We start from the raw sequence: 12,866 nt of genomic DNA on the forward strand, positions 1-12,866 counted from the left end.
CTGTGCCTGTGCCTGTGCCTGTGCCTGTGCCTGTGCCTGTGCCTGTGCCTGTGCCTGTGCCTGTGCCTGTGCCTGTGCCTGTGCCTGTGCCTGTGCCTGTGCCTGTGCCTGTGCCTGTGCCTGTGCCTGTGCCTGTGCCTGTGCCTGTGCCTGTGCCTGTGCCTGTGCCTGTGCCTGTGCCTGTGCCTGTGCCTGTGCCTGTGCCTGTGCCTGTGCCTGTGCCTGTGCCTGTGCCTGTGCCTGTGCCTGTGCCTGTGCCTGTGCCTGTGCCTGTGCCTGTGCCTGTGCCTGTGCCTGTGCCTGTGCCTGTGCCTGTGCCTGTGCCTGTGCCTGTGCCTGTGCCTGTGCCTGTGCCTGTGCCTGTGCCTGTGCCTGTGCCTGTGCCTGTGCCTGTGCCTGTGCCTGTGCCTGTGCCTGTGCCTGTGCCTGTGCCTGTGCCTGTGCCTGTGCCTGTGCCTGTGCCTGTGCCTGTGCCTGTGCCTGTGCCTGTGCCTGTGCCTGTCGTCCCTCTCCCTGTCGTCCCTCTCCCTCTCCCTCCTCTCCCCCTCCCCCTCCCCCTCTTCCCCCCTCCCCTCCCCTCCCCTCCCCTCCCTTCCCCTCCCCTCCCCTGCCCTCCCCTCCCCTCCCCTCCCCTCCCCTGCCCTCTCCTCTTCTCTTCTCTACTTTTCTTTCCTTTTTGAATTCTAGCTTCTTTTTAATCACCAAATTTATGTTCACAAACAAACAACCTTAGGGTAGTTCAGCTGACTAAGATGTTTGTGGGGACAGTTCTTGCACATGGTGGACAATTACATGGTCCATTCTTTAGGTAACTTGTCTTCTAAATCTTTTGTAAAATTCTTCATTTGTTGAAAATAGCTTATTGACTCAAAAGAATTGTATACTTCTTTGGCCCCTGTAGAGAAAAATCTATGGGACTAGTAGGCCCTTATAGAGCCATATGTCGGGAAATAGTAGGACAGAGTTTCTGTGAAGGGACAAAGAGGGAAAGGTAATGGAGTTTGAGGAAGAGAGGGTAAAGCCAAATGAGAGGCTGAAGAGGTAGATAACATGATGGAGCTTGAAGAGGCTACAGAAAGATATTTTATAACTTTACTTAAAATATCTGTGGTTAGAGCACCCCTGCTGCTGCTCTGGGCCACTCCAACTTCCCTGAGCAGCCTGCTATCCCAGGCAGATTTTCATCATCCAACCACTTCGGTGCCCACCTTTATCAGACCTGCTTATCTGGAACCATACAGGTAAAATTCCCTTCCTGCACCCATCTTACTTGCTCCTTTAGTCCTCTGAAGCACCACCAGGTGCCTGGAGTAGACTGCTATTCCTGCTTGATGCACATTCTCCCACCACCTCTCAGCCTACCTTTATCAACATGCTGATCTAGAAACATATATCCCAAGAATACTCTCAAGGGGCTGGCCACACCAGGATCAAGGAGTATATGCCTCTCTCAATACCTATACAAAGGGAACATTCAGGGACTAAAGGTATCCAGGTGTCTAAGGGTCCTCAAAAGAACACAATCAACAAAACAAGGGTAAGGTAAAACCTTCAGAACAAGGATACCCTACTTCAGGAAGCCTTTGGTATCCTAACACAAGCAAAACACAGAAAATGACCTCAAATCCAATTTTATAAAGACGATAGAGGCCTTAAAGAGGAAGCAAACCCTTTAAAGGAATACAGAAAATCCTGGAAATAAAAGTAGAACCAACAAAGAAAACACAAACTGAGGAAATCCTGGCAGTGGAAACCCTGGGGAAGAGAGCAGGAACATCAGAAGCAACATTACCAACAGAATAAGAGAGATGGAAGCGAGAATCTCAGGTGAAGAAGATATAATAGAAAAAGTTGATACACCAGTCAAAGAAAATGTTAAATCTAAAAATTTTCTGACACAAAACATCTAAGAACTCTGTGATACCATGGGATAGGGGGGTTTTCAGAAGGGAAATGAGGACACGGGTATAAAATTTGAAATGTAAATAAAGAAAATATCTAATAATAAAATTAAATAAAACAAAAGCAAAGATTGTTAAGCCCAAAAAAACAAACAAAACACAAAAAAAGAAAGAAAAGAAAAAAGAGAAGAAAAAAGAAAAAAGAAAAGACCTCATCAAGAATAATAGGAATAGAATGTGAATAGTCAGTCCCAGCTCCAAACACAGCAAATATTCTCAAGGAAATCATAGAGATAAAAATGTTTCTAGCCAAAAGAAAGAGGAGATATACACATGCAAGAAGCTTATTTGCCAAGGGCCATGCAGGAGGAATGACAAATTGCCTTAGAACTAATGGAATGCAGCCCATGGGTTACCATAGGTAACCCATAGGTCCCCTCATGTGGCACATCCCAATCAATATGTGTCTTGAGAACTTTGTGCTGTTCAGGAGTTTTGCTCTGATTGCTACCCTCAGAGCCCTATTAATCTAAGAGTTATATGACAACTTTAAGGAGGCTTCCAGTCCCTCACTGACCAGTATCTCAGGCCCTGTAGAGGTATTGCTGCTGTGATACCATGTTTAATTATTTCTATCAACATCCTAGAGAAGATATAGATTGTATCCAATGACTACCAACCTCAGAAAACATTTAGAAAAATAAAGTTGTTAGTAAAGCTAGATTGAGATTTTTCTTGTATTTTAAGAACAAGTACTTTATTAGAAATATGTTCCATAAAGAGCACAAATTTAGTTAGAACTATAAAATGCCACTTCGTGGGATATCAGCATTGTTGTATTCTATTGTTGGTGTCTATCATGCTACTCATGAAGTATCTTTGTATTATAGCCCCCCTCACCCCCCAAAAAAAGGCTAGAGAGGTTTGTTAATCTGCTCTAGAATGCAACCAATTAGTGGCAGAACTATGACCCTCAGACTTGAGTTTTCAAGGATTTCACTCAGTACCAGTGACAACCTCAAAAACCCTGAAAATGTCACTTTATCTATCCTCTTAATGAAAAGCCAACTGCTCTACCAGCCACTTTCCAGTGGTATTTTGGTTTCTATCAAGATCACAGTATATAGCATGGGGAAATAATATGCTCTTGAAAATCAAAACACAAAAACTGGCAAGTGGGTATGTCCCTGAGAAGTGTGTTTCATTGGGGAATTGATTCAATTGGTTTCAGGGAAAATCTAAAATCCATGAATAGAATTAGAAGAAAAAGGTGGGGGTGGGGTTGGGTTAAGATTAACAAGCCAAAATAGGAAAAAAGTTATCTGTGGTGGGGAGAGGAGCCCTGAACATCTATCCAAGGCTTTATAGCAAGCAGCAGGTGGCTGGGAGTGGGGAGGGGGAGGTACTTTGGGGTATTCGGGGGCAGGTGGCAGGAATAACTGCAAACATCTAATTGGAAAGCTACTATGGCCTTTAGCATAATTGGCTGGTGCTGGGAATCAAACTGTAAAATTAATTTCTATTTCCCTCTATATTGGTGGTCATTAGGCAGGGTGTGGGCTTGTAATCTGGGGGTACAGATCTGTTGGGGTAATAACCTGGAGCAGCTGGTCTTGTTCAGGGTGTAACCTGGAAATGCTGGTCTTGTTGGGGTGAGCCTAGAGACCGGAGCTAGGCTTGGGTTTTGTTGGGGGAAACTAACTTGGAAACTAATGCTAGGTATGGGCATGTTAGTTTACCTGACTTCAAACTTAGGTCAGGTTCTCTAAAATGGAGTCTGAATTTAAAATATTTTGGTCTCTCCACCTACTGCCTTTGAAGAGGCACTGTATGAGGACTCGGCTGAGTACCTGTGGGCACACCCCCAAATAGATGTGCTCCAGTATGTATTGAGAGCCCCCGACTTGGAGACATGTCAGGAGGCCACATGAGACCTCCTACAGGAACAGAGTCAACTTGGCTAAGAAGGCCCAGCTTTGTCAACATGAGGTCACCTACATATTCAAAGGGGACTGACCAACACATGCTGTCATACACCAGGAACACACCAAACTTAACATCCCAGTTACATATCCCATAGGCAAGTACAGAAATTTCTGGGATATGATGGGTTTGAAGACTTCGGGTGCCAGGGTTCACTGAGTTAGCCAAACTGTTATATGAGGACTCCCAGGGCCAAGAAGACAAAATAGAATGGACCCTTGAGATGGACATGGCTTTTAAGACTCTAAGAAGAGCCTTATTGGAGATGCCTGACCTTCCCACCTTGTATATGGATGAGAGAAAGGGGATAGAAAAGGGGGTGGCTCACCCAAACTTTGGGACTATAGAAAAGATCTCTGGCTTACTTATCTAAGAAGCTGGACCCGGTGGCCCAAGGATGGCCTGCAAGACAAGGATGCTGACAAAATAACCACATGGCAGGAACTTATCACCACCCCCAATGCTATTGAGGGGGCCCTCTGGAATCCACCCAGCCAGTGTGCCAGACTGGTGCACTTTCAAGCTCTACTTTTGAATTCCCCTCGCATAAGCTATAATACACTCTCTGCCCTAAAGCCAGCCACCCTGCTATCTGATCCACCCTCAGATGTGCAGCATGATTGCTCTATAGTTCTGGGATACATCCAGAATGTCAGGGAAGACTTGATTGACATACTCTGGTCAGATGAGGGATGAATATACTTAATGGATAGGAGCAGCGTCATCCAGAATGGAATCAGGTCTGCAGGGGCAGCGGTAATGGGCTTGGACTCTGTTATTTGGACAACTGCTTTGCTGCCAGGAACTTCAGCCCACAAAGCTCAACTAAAGGGCCTAACCCAGGATTGAAAACTGGAAAAGGGAGACATAGATGGGCTTATTCACTGCTGAAGGAAAAGCCATCAAAAATAAGGAGGGAATACTTTGGTACTCAACAACGAAATGAGACAATGGCTTTGCTTTAATTTTTATTGACAGATTTTTTTTTGACTATGCAAATAATCTCTACTGGTAAATTCTACTTTAACAATAACAAGGCTATCTTAACAAAGAATCATTTTGGAACAGTTAAAGTTTTCTTGTTTTACATTGAAGAAAAATTCATGGATGGGAAGTTAGTCATTATTTCACTTTCCCCCCAACCAATGTATTTCAGTATTCGGGTAATGCAGTAAAACTTAATATTTGCCTTATCTCCTAAATCAACATATTTCTTTTAACATTTAGAGAACATAGGAATAACATCTTATTTTTCTTCTTAGAAATAATGTGTGGTACACAACTTAAGACTTTAGTACCTGCCTCCACTTTATATCTGCTTTCTCCACGAACTCCATGGGATCCCCCAAATCTTGGTATTACTACTGTATGATTCACGAGATGCACTATACAGCCTATCCCTAGGTGAATGCCCTCTTACTTGTCTGCCCTCACGCTCAAAGTATTCCCTATCTCTAGGTGGAAGCACTTCTTGTCTACCACTACATTCATAGTCACTTGAATATATGTTACTTCGGTTGCTTGTGTATGTTTCTCCTCTTCCACCAAATCCATCTTGTGAGTTGCTATAGTCATCATAGCGGTTGTTTCCACCTCTTGCAGATGGTGCCTCATGGAAGCTTCCTGAAGTATATAAATGACCAAGTAAGAAAACAGCTTTAAGGCTGTACATTTAATCAGTTAAGAACACTGGAATAGCAAATACTCCAACCACCTAATTAATGTATAACCCATGTTACTTTTCTCTGTATGTGTAAAATTCATTAAGATGGCATTTATTTACCAAGTAAAATAGGACTCTTACCATAACTTCCATATGTATCTCTGTATGAATTTCCACTTAAATATTCAGAGAAATCTCTATCACGTCCTCCACGATAGCCAGCATGCTCACTAAGTTTTAAAAGGAAGTTTTAGTTAACATAAGAACTAACAGTTTTGCCGGGTGGTGGTGGCACACACCTTTAATCCCAGCACTTGGGAGGCAGAGGCAGGCAGATTTTTGAGTTTGAGGCTAGCCTGTTCTACAAAGTGACTTTCCAGGACAGTCAGGGCTACCCAGAGAAATCCTGTTGAAAGAAGAGAGAGAGAGAGAGAGGAGAGGACAAGAAAAAAGAGGGGAGGGGAGGCGAGGTGAAAAAGAGAAAGAACAAAAGGGAAAGGGAAAGAAGGAAAACGGAAAAAGGGAAAAGGGAGAAAGAGATATGGAGAAGGAAAGAGAGAAAGGGAAAGGGAGAAAGGGTTAGCGGGACGGAGGGAGAGAGGGAGAAAGAAAGAGAGAAAGAAAGAAAGAAAGAAAGAAAGAAAGAAAGAAAGAAAGAAAGGAAGGAAGGAAGGAAAGAAGGAAGGAAGGAAGGAAGGAAGGAAGGAAGGAAGAAAGAAAGAGAGAAAGAAAGAAAAAGAAAGAAAGGAAGTAAGAAAGAAAAAAAGAAAGAAAGAAAGAAAGAAAGAAAGAAAGAAAGAAAGAAAGAAAGAAAGAAAGAAAGGAAGGAAGGAGAGAAAGAAAGGAGAGGGAGAGGGAAACTGAAAGGAAAAGGAAAGGAAAAAGGAAAAGGAAAGGAAGGGAAAGGAAAAGAAAAGGAAAGGAAGGCAGGCAGGCAAGCAGGCAGAGAGGAGGGTAGGGGAAAGAAGGGGAGGGAATAGAGAATAAAGAAATTGTAATACCTGAAGACTTTAGATGCATGATCTTCCCGAGAGCGGTAATTGCCATAGTCAAAGTAGCCCCTAGATGTTGATGTGTATTTCCTTGAATAAATTAGAAATTAAAAATAACCATCCAAACTTTTATGTGAGAGTTTCTCACTGTTCTAGAACTGACCAATTAGCTAACTGGCCAGTGAATCCAGGATACCTGGAAAAATATCAATGGGCACTTCTCCAAGTAAGCTCAGACAATGATCCGGAACATAACTTGGATACATGAATGCTACTCCATCAAATATGCTAATGAAATACTGCTATTAGGCTTGCTAAAATTTAACAAACGCAGACGATGCAGTATTTGGAGAGGAAGAAACTTCATAAAAATTAAAACTTTGACCATCACTGACAGGAATGTAAAAGGGTTCTATATACTACATTACCATATTGCCCAGCACCTCAACTGCAATACACTTAAACTAACTGAAAATAAGAGCTCTATTAACCGTATATGAATGTCCTTAGCACCGCTACAACACAAAATCGTGGCTTTAAAATGACATACATGAGAACACAATATGTAATTAATATACATAATTAATAAATATTAAATAAAATTAATTCATAAGATGGGATCTGATGCTCTCTTCTGGTGTGTCTGAGAGAGCAATGGTGTACTCACATAAAATACAGTAAATAAATCTGAAAAAAGATTAAACCTTACAAAAGGATTAAATCTGAAAATTATGTAGCTCAAATAAGAATACAGTTAACTGTGCTTCCATTGATATCCTCTCTGTATTTACAGAATTGAAACTGACTGTATAATTGGAAGGTATTTACTTTGTGTACTACAGTAGGTAGTATACTTTTGAGATTAGTCAGACATAGGAAATGAGCCTGAATTTCAAAGGATATCCTCAAATGTTGGTTCTCAGGTACATTCCACATTCTATTTGAACAGTGTCTCTAACTGTCCTAAAATTTTTCCATGTACTGCTGTCAGACCCATGAGAGTCTTCCAACCAACATAAGAGTTGATTAATCAACACAGGTGAGATTATAGGTTTTATGCCTAACTTTTTCATTGGTTCTGAGTATATGAATACAGGTCTTCGTCTTAAGAAGTAAATACTTGGACAACTGAACCACCTTTCTCATCCTAGAAGATAATTTGCAGAAAATGTTGTATGCATTTATCTATTTATTCACTGTGTATATAGAACCCAGAAAACCTGTTTTGTTTTTTTTGTTTTTTTCCCAAGATGTTGTGGCATTTGGACATCCTCTTAGGTCTCATGAAAGTTACTCAACTTGTTAAGCCATCTCACTAGCCTTGGAAAACAGTCTTAATGAGAACGGATATAAAAGGTTTTGACACTACATAGAATGTTCCTGTATGATACTAAGTACAGTAATTAAAGCATTTTTTCCTTCAACAATGGGAAATTCAACCATTCTGCTATTTTGTCTTTACCTATCATTAGAAGACTGGCCATAATCCCTTGGTAATGGATACTCATCTCTTCTGGAAGATGCTTGCTCTCCTCTTGGCATATTTCTAGAAATCTCTCTTCGATGTGGTTCTGGACATTAAGTTTAAAAATTACTATACAAGTATTTCAAGTTGCAGATGGTTCAAAGTAGTAATAAAAACACTGGACTTTTCTCTGCAAAATACCTTTTACAAGGCATACTTCATTCTTTAATGAAGCTGTATTGGTAAACTACTTCACAAATGCAATATAAACATACTGTTGTCAGTGTAATCAAGCATCAATCTGCCTCTTATTTTATGCACGAATCTCTCTCGTAATTCATATTTCACAACTTTGTATTTTAATGGTCTTTACTCAAATTTTTCTTACAACATGCTTAATTATGTTGATTTTATAAAACCTCAATACACTAATATTCAGATTTCTTTTTCTTTCTTTCCTTCTTCCTTCCTTCTTTTCTCTCTCTCTTTCCCGTCTCTCTCTCTCTCTCCCTCCCTCCTCCTCTCCTCTCCTTCCTTCCTTCATTCCTTTCTTTTTTTTTCCCAAGAAAGTGTTTTTCTGTATAGCCTTGGCTGTCCAGGAACTCACTCTGTAGACCAAGCTGGCCTCAAGCTCAGAAATTTGTCAGCCTCTGCCTCCCAAGTGCTGGGATTAAAGGCGTGCACCACTACTGTTCGGCTGTCAAATTTCAGTATCGTTCTGGCTAAAATCTTTGGATAGATCTACAAATGTAAAATTTTCCTACATACGTATGCCTGTGCATGTGCGTGTGTCTTCTAAGACTGTGATGGTCAAAAACTCATAGGCAATTGTTTAGACTTTTCTCATTCATTATTAACTGCATTTCCACAAAAATGTCTGCTTGGCATGTTTTTACCTTGTCCTCTCAGTCCAGTATTGCTTCTTGTCAGAGCAGAAGTTGCATATCTTTTAGAAGGAGGACCATCCCTTTTTGAAGATGGACTTCTTTTAACTGCAAAGTATCTCCCAGAAGAACTCACATTGAAATTAGGAGTATATCTATCACCACCTGTATTTAAAGAAACATCTTAGCTAAAGGGAATCAATACTTCAATGAGTAAGTTCTAATCATCACTTGTAAATCTTCCTTAAACAATACTGTATTCTCAGCAATTAGTACTTTTTCTAAATTGGTAAAATTTACTATTTCCTTTTGTAACTAGAATTCAAACAGTATGTAAAGATGGCTTTAACATTTATAGCATAGTTTGAACACTACACTGTGTTTAAAGAAATGACAGAGAACTGGCGTGAAAGGGAACAAAAATCTGCCAATTAAATATATCTAAATTTCAGAGAAAATAATCACTTCATTATTAGAAAGCAGATTTTTATATATTTCTTGTCTCAATACTTTGCAAGATACCTCTATGAAATAAACTGTCATGCAAATATAAGCCTAAATATCAACCAAAAACATAAGAAATTTTATATAATACTATTAATATATAGACATGCTGAACAATTATTATAATTTACAAATTAGGACTCTCTATGAAATGCATATTAAGTATGTTATAATCATTTTAGCTTAAAAAATCAATATACATCTAGTGTCCAATTATGAATAAAGTGTGTATTTTCATACAGGTGAGAATAAAAACTTAGATTTAACCATTTAGATCATTTGGAGAGCATTATAAAATGTAAGTCTACTTCAGAAATATCACCTATCTCATCTAACAGCCCTTACTTGGATATTTAATGTTGGTGAATACAAAAAATTATAGATTTTATAAAAATAAAATATGAATTTATTTTCAAAAGTAATAAAATACTCTTGACCATTGCCTATAAAGCATCCTAATGTGTCGTCATCTTCTCATCATACATCAAAAGTTAACATGTAAAAAAGTTAACATTAAAAATTTCTGTTTCTTTTAAACTCTTCCAGAGTCTGAAACAGTCTTGAACGCTGCAAGGTTTAGATAATTCTAGGAGGATATATTTGTGTTCAATAGGCTTATATACAAACTGCCATCAAAAGAAGAAATGAACAGTTTCCAGATAAATATACAACAATAAGTATTGTCTGATGAATTCTTTTTATTTGAAATGTACTTCTGAGTTCTGGACACTTTAAGGCAATTTTCTTTTCTAACTGGTATAGTTTTAACTTCCCAAATAGTTAGAATTACAACTCACATTCAATACTGGCCTCTAAAGTACAAAACTAAAAAACAAGATTAGAAATAAATCTGGCTGCTCAGTGTAGGGGTACTGAAGTTCTCCCGAGGACCTGTGTTCAATTCACTGACAGCTAAAACATGTAACTCTAGGATATGAAACCTTCATACAGACACAGAGGCAAAATAGCAATGCACATAAAACAAGTTTTGCAGAAATTCTGTTGACTATATAAGGACAAATACTTAATGTCTTAAAAGAACACTTTTGCAATTTACACTCTGGTGTAAATTCAATTTTAAATTAAGACATCTGTTATTTACACTAACCATACAGTGCCTTTAATTTTTCTAATTAAAGGTAACTGCTCTAGTCATGAGAATGTTAAATAAAAGTCGTAGTGTTTCTACTTCAGTCACACTGCTTCCACTATGAAAGTTACCCAAATTCCCTTCACATGAAGGACGACTTCTTGCTCTGCTTCTTCCTCCTCTTCCACAAATCAGAATTCTTGAAGCACCTCTGGTTCTTGAAAAGGATGGTGGTCTCCTCTTACTACCACTTTCAAGTGATAATGGTCTCCTGGCTTGTTTTACTTTAATTCTTTTTCCATCCAAACTCTGAAAAAGACAACAGAAACAAATTTAACTTACATACTTTACCTTTTACTGCATCAAACATGAGGTTTAGAATGTCTTTCTTAATGTAAATATACACAAGTTTTTTTTTTATCAGAATGGAAAAAAATTGAGACAGAAACAGAGAATTGTAGTATTTTACAATCTGAAAAATGAAGCTTAAAATACAGAATGGCATGTTGAGAGTCCAAAGAAAAAAATCATTTAAGTGCTGGAAGAATAGCACTTGTAAGTAGATTATCCAACTCAAAATAATCAATCTTAAAAACATACTTACAAGTAACATTATACACACTGAGCAAGCTGTATTTGTATGTATTTAGGAGTATATATGTACATCTATGTATGTGATAAACTAACGAAAAAAAAAAAACCCAAGAATAGGAAAGAGAAAAAAAAAAAGATGACAAATTATACTATTACCCTCTCCAAATAAAGGAAACAATTTTAAAAAGTTACTTGAAAAAAATGGAGAAAAATTACCTTGAAAGTAATGTTAAAAAATACAGTGTTTCATATAGAATATGCAATTTCTAAAAATTTTGATGCAGGAAAACAAAGAGCATGTGTTGAATAAAAGTCACAAAAACAATACTATAAAGTAAAAGTCAGTCATAGCTAGGTTTCAAAGAATAAAGAGAATTCCAAGTTGGTAAAAATAAATGAGTTAAGGTAGTAACTCTAATTATTCTGACAATCAATAAAATCAATTTGACTTTATTGCTGTTTTAAGACTTGTAATCTCTTTGGAGCTGAATTTATTTGAACATAACTTTCTCCAGAATGTTTTCCTTTATAATTTCTTCTATGAATTGTAAAAACAGCTTTTCCAGTTTTCCAATACTATGGTTTCCTTTTTTTCTGGTGCTCTTAACGATCATATCCTATTTACTCTTAAACTATAATATGAACTTGATCCAGATCTTATATATGTGACAATGTTTAAATATTCTATGAGCCATAATTTTGGCATTATTTAAAAAAAGAGCCAAGGAAGTTTTGCTCATTTTTTTAGCAAACTAAAACCACCAACTAATGTCATTAACTACTGGAAAGGAATAATATATTCTTACTACATTCTTACCACTCCATTCATTTTTTTGACAGCATTCTTAGCATCTGCAGGATGTTGGAAAGTAAGGAAAGCAAAGCCTCTAGACTTCTTAGTTTCACGATCTCTCATCAAAATAACTGCAATATACGTAAACATTTGTTTACAAAAGTAAATAAAACTTTTTTCTATTTACAAATTAACATTTCTTTAACTGTTACTCATAGGAGGACCCTTAATTTGACATTCTAGGTAAAACACTATACCAATCATTCCAGACAAATGTTAAATAAAACCCTAAAATCTTCCATTTCATATTTTTACTTGAATTCTCAATATCAACAAAACATCAATTAATGTCAGCCTTTTTTGTATTTTGTCATAAACCTAGAGTGTGCAAGGCATACATGCATGCAAACACACACGCGCCACACGCACCTCACACTCCTTGAGCAACATTGCAGTGAGTAGTTCTTGAATAAACATAAAAATAGTCACCCAAGTTCCAAAATTGAACATATCATAGAAATACTTTATATTTACTCTGAAGAGACATACAGTTTGGTTTAAAGAATTACCACGTGCTACTGGTCCAAATCTCCCAAATATTACTTGAAGAGTCTTTTGTCTGGTCTTTATGTTGAGGCCGCCTATAAAAATTTTCCCAGGCTGATCAGTTTCTGCCATTTTTCTGTAAGTAGACAAAACGATAAAATAGCATGCTTAAAACGTTCAAAGCTGGAGAAATAGCTCAGCTAAAGAACACTGGCTGCCCTTCCAGAAGATTGAGATCTGATTCCCAGCACAACATACATACATGGTGGTTCAAAGTAATTCCAGTTCAAGGAAACTGCTGGCTTCCACATACGAACACCATATAATACATGTTGCGCAGACATATATGCAGGCAAAAGATTCATACACATAAGAAAATACAACTAAAGGGAACCACAGAGCCTGACATCCTAATGTTTTCCTCCCCTTTTTATTTCCCTTTTATTTATGA

The 12,866-nt window shown here is 38.2% G+C and overlaps 1 protein-coding gene across 1 annotated transcript in view; it reads right to left on the reverse strand.

Annotated features, from left to right (window-relative positions):
* Positions 1–5,123: 5,123 nt before the first annotated feature.
* LOC146999864 (RNA-binding motif protein, Y chromosome, family 9-like) overlaps positions 5,124–12,866 on the reverse strand; it is a 10,559-nt gene continuing 2,816 nt past the window's right edge. The window contains exons 2-9 of the mRNA XM_085834393.1: positions 12,439–12,551; positions 11,894–12,000; positions 10,614–10,791; positions 8,901–9,053; positions 8,002–8,110; positions 6,549–6,629; positions 5,689–5,777; positions 5,124–5,507 (exon numbers count right to left, since the gene is read on the reverse strand). Coding sequence (XP_085690519.1) covers positions 5,194–5,507; positions 5,689–5,777; positions 6,549–6,629; positions 8,002–8,110; positions 8,901–9,053; positions 10,614–10,791; positions 11,894–12,000; positions 12,439–12,547 — 1,140 coding nt within the window. The 5' untranslated portion in view covers positions 12,548–12,551 and the 3' untranslated portion in view covers positions 5,124–5,193. The remainder of the gene's footprint in view (positions 5,508–5,688; positions 5,778–6,548; positions 6,630–8,001; positions 8,111–8,900; positions 9,054–10,613; positions 10,792–11,893; positions 12,001–12,438; positions 12,552–12,866) is intronic.

The sequence above is a fragment of the Mus caroli genome, unplaced genomic scaffold, assembly GCF_978045245.1.
Source record: "Mus caroli unplaced genomic scaffold, Mus_caroli_1 scaffold_34, whole genome shotgun sequence".
Taxonomy (NCBI): Eukaryota; Metazoa; Chordata; class Mammalia; order Rodentia; family Muridae; genus Mus; species Mus caroli.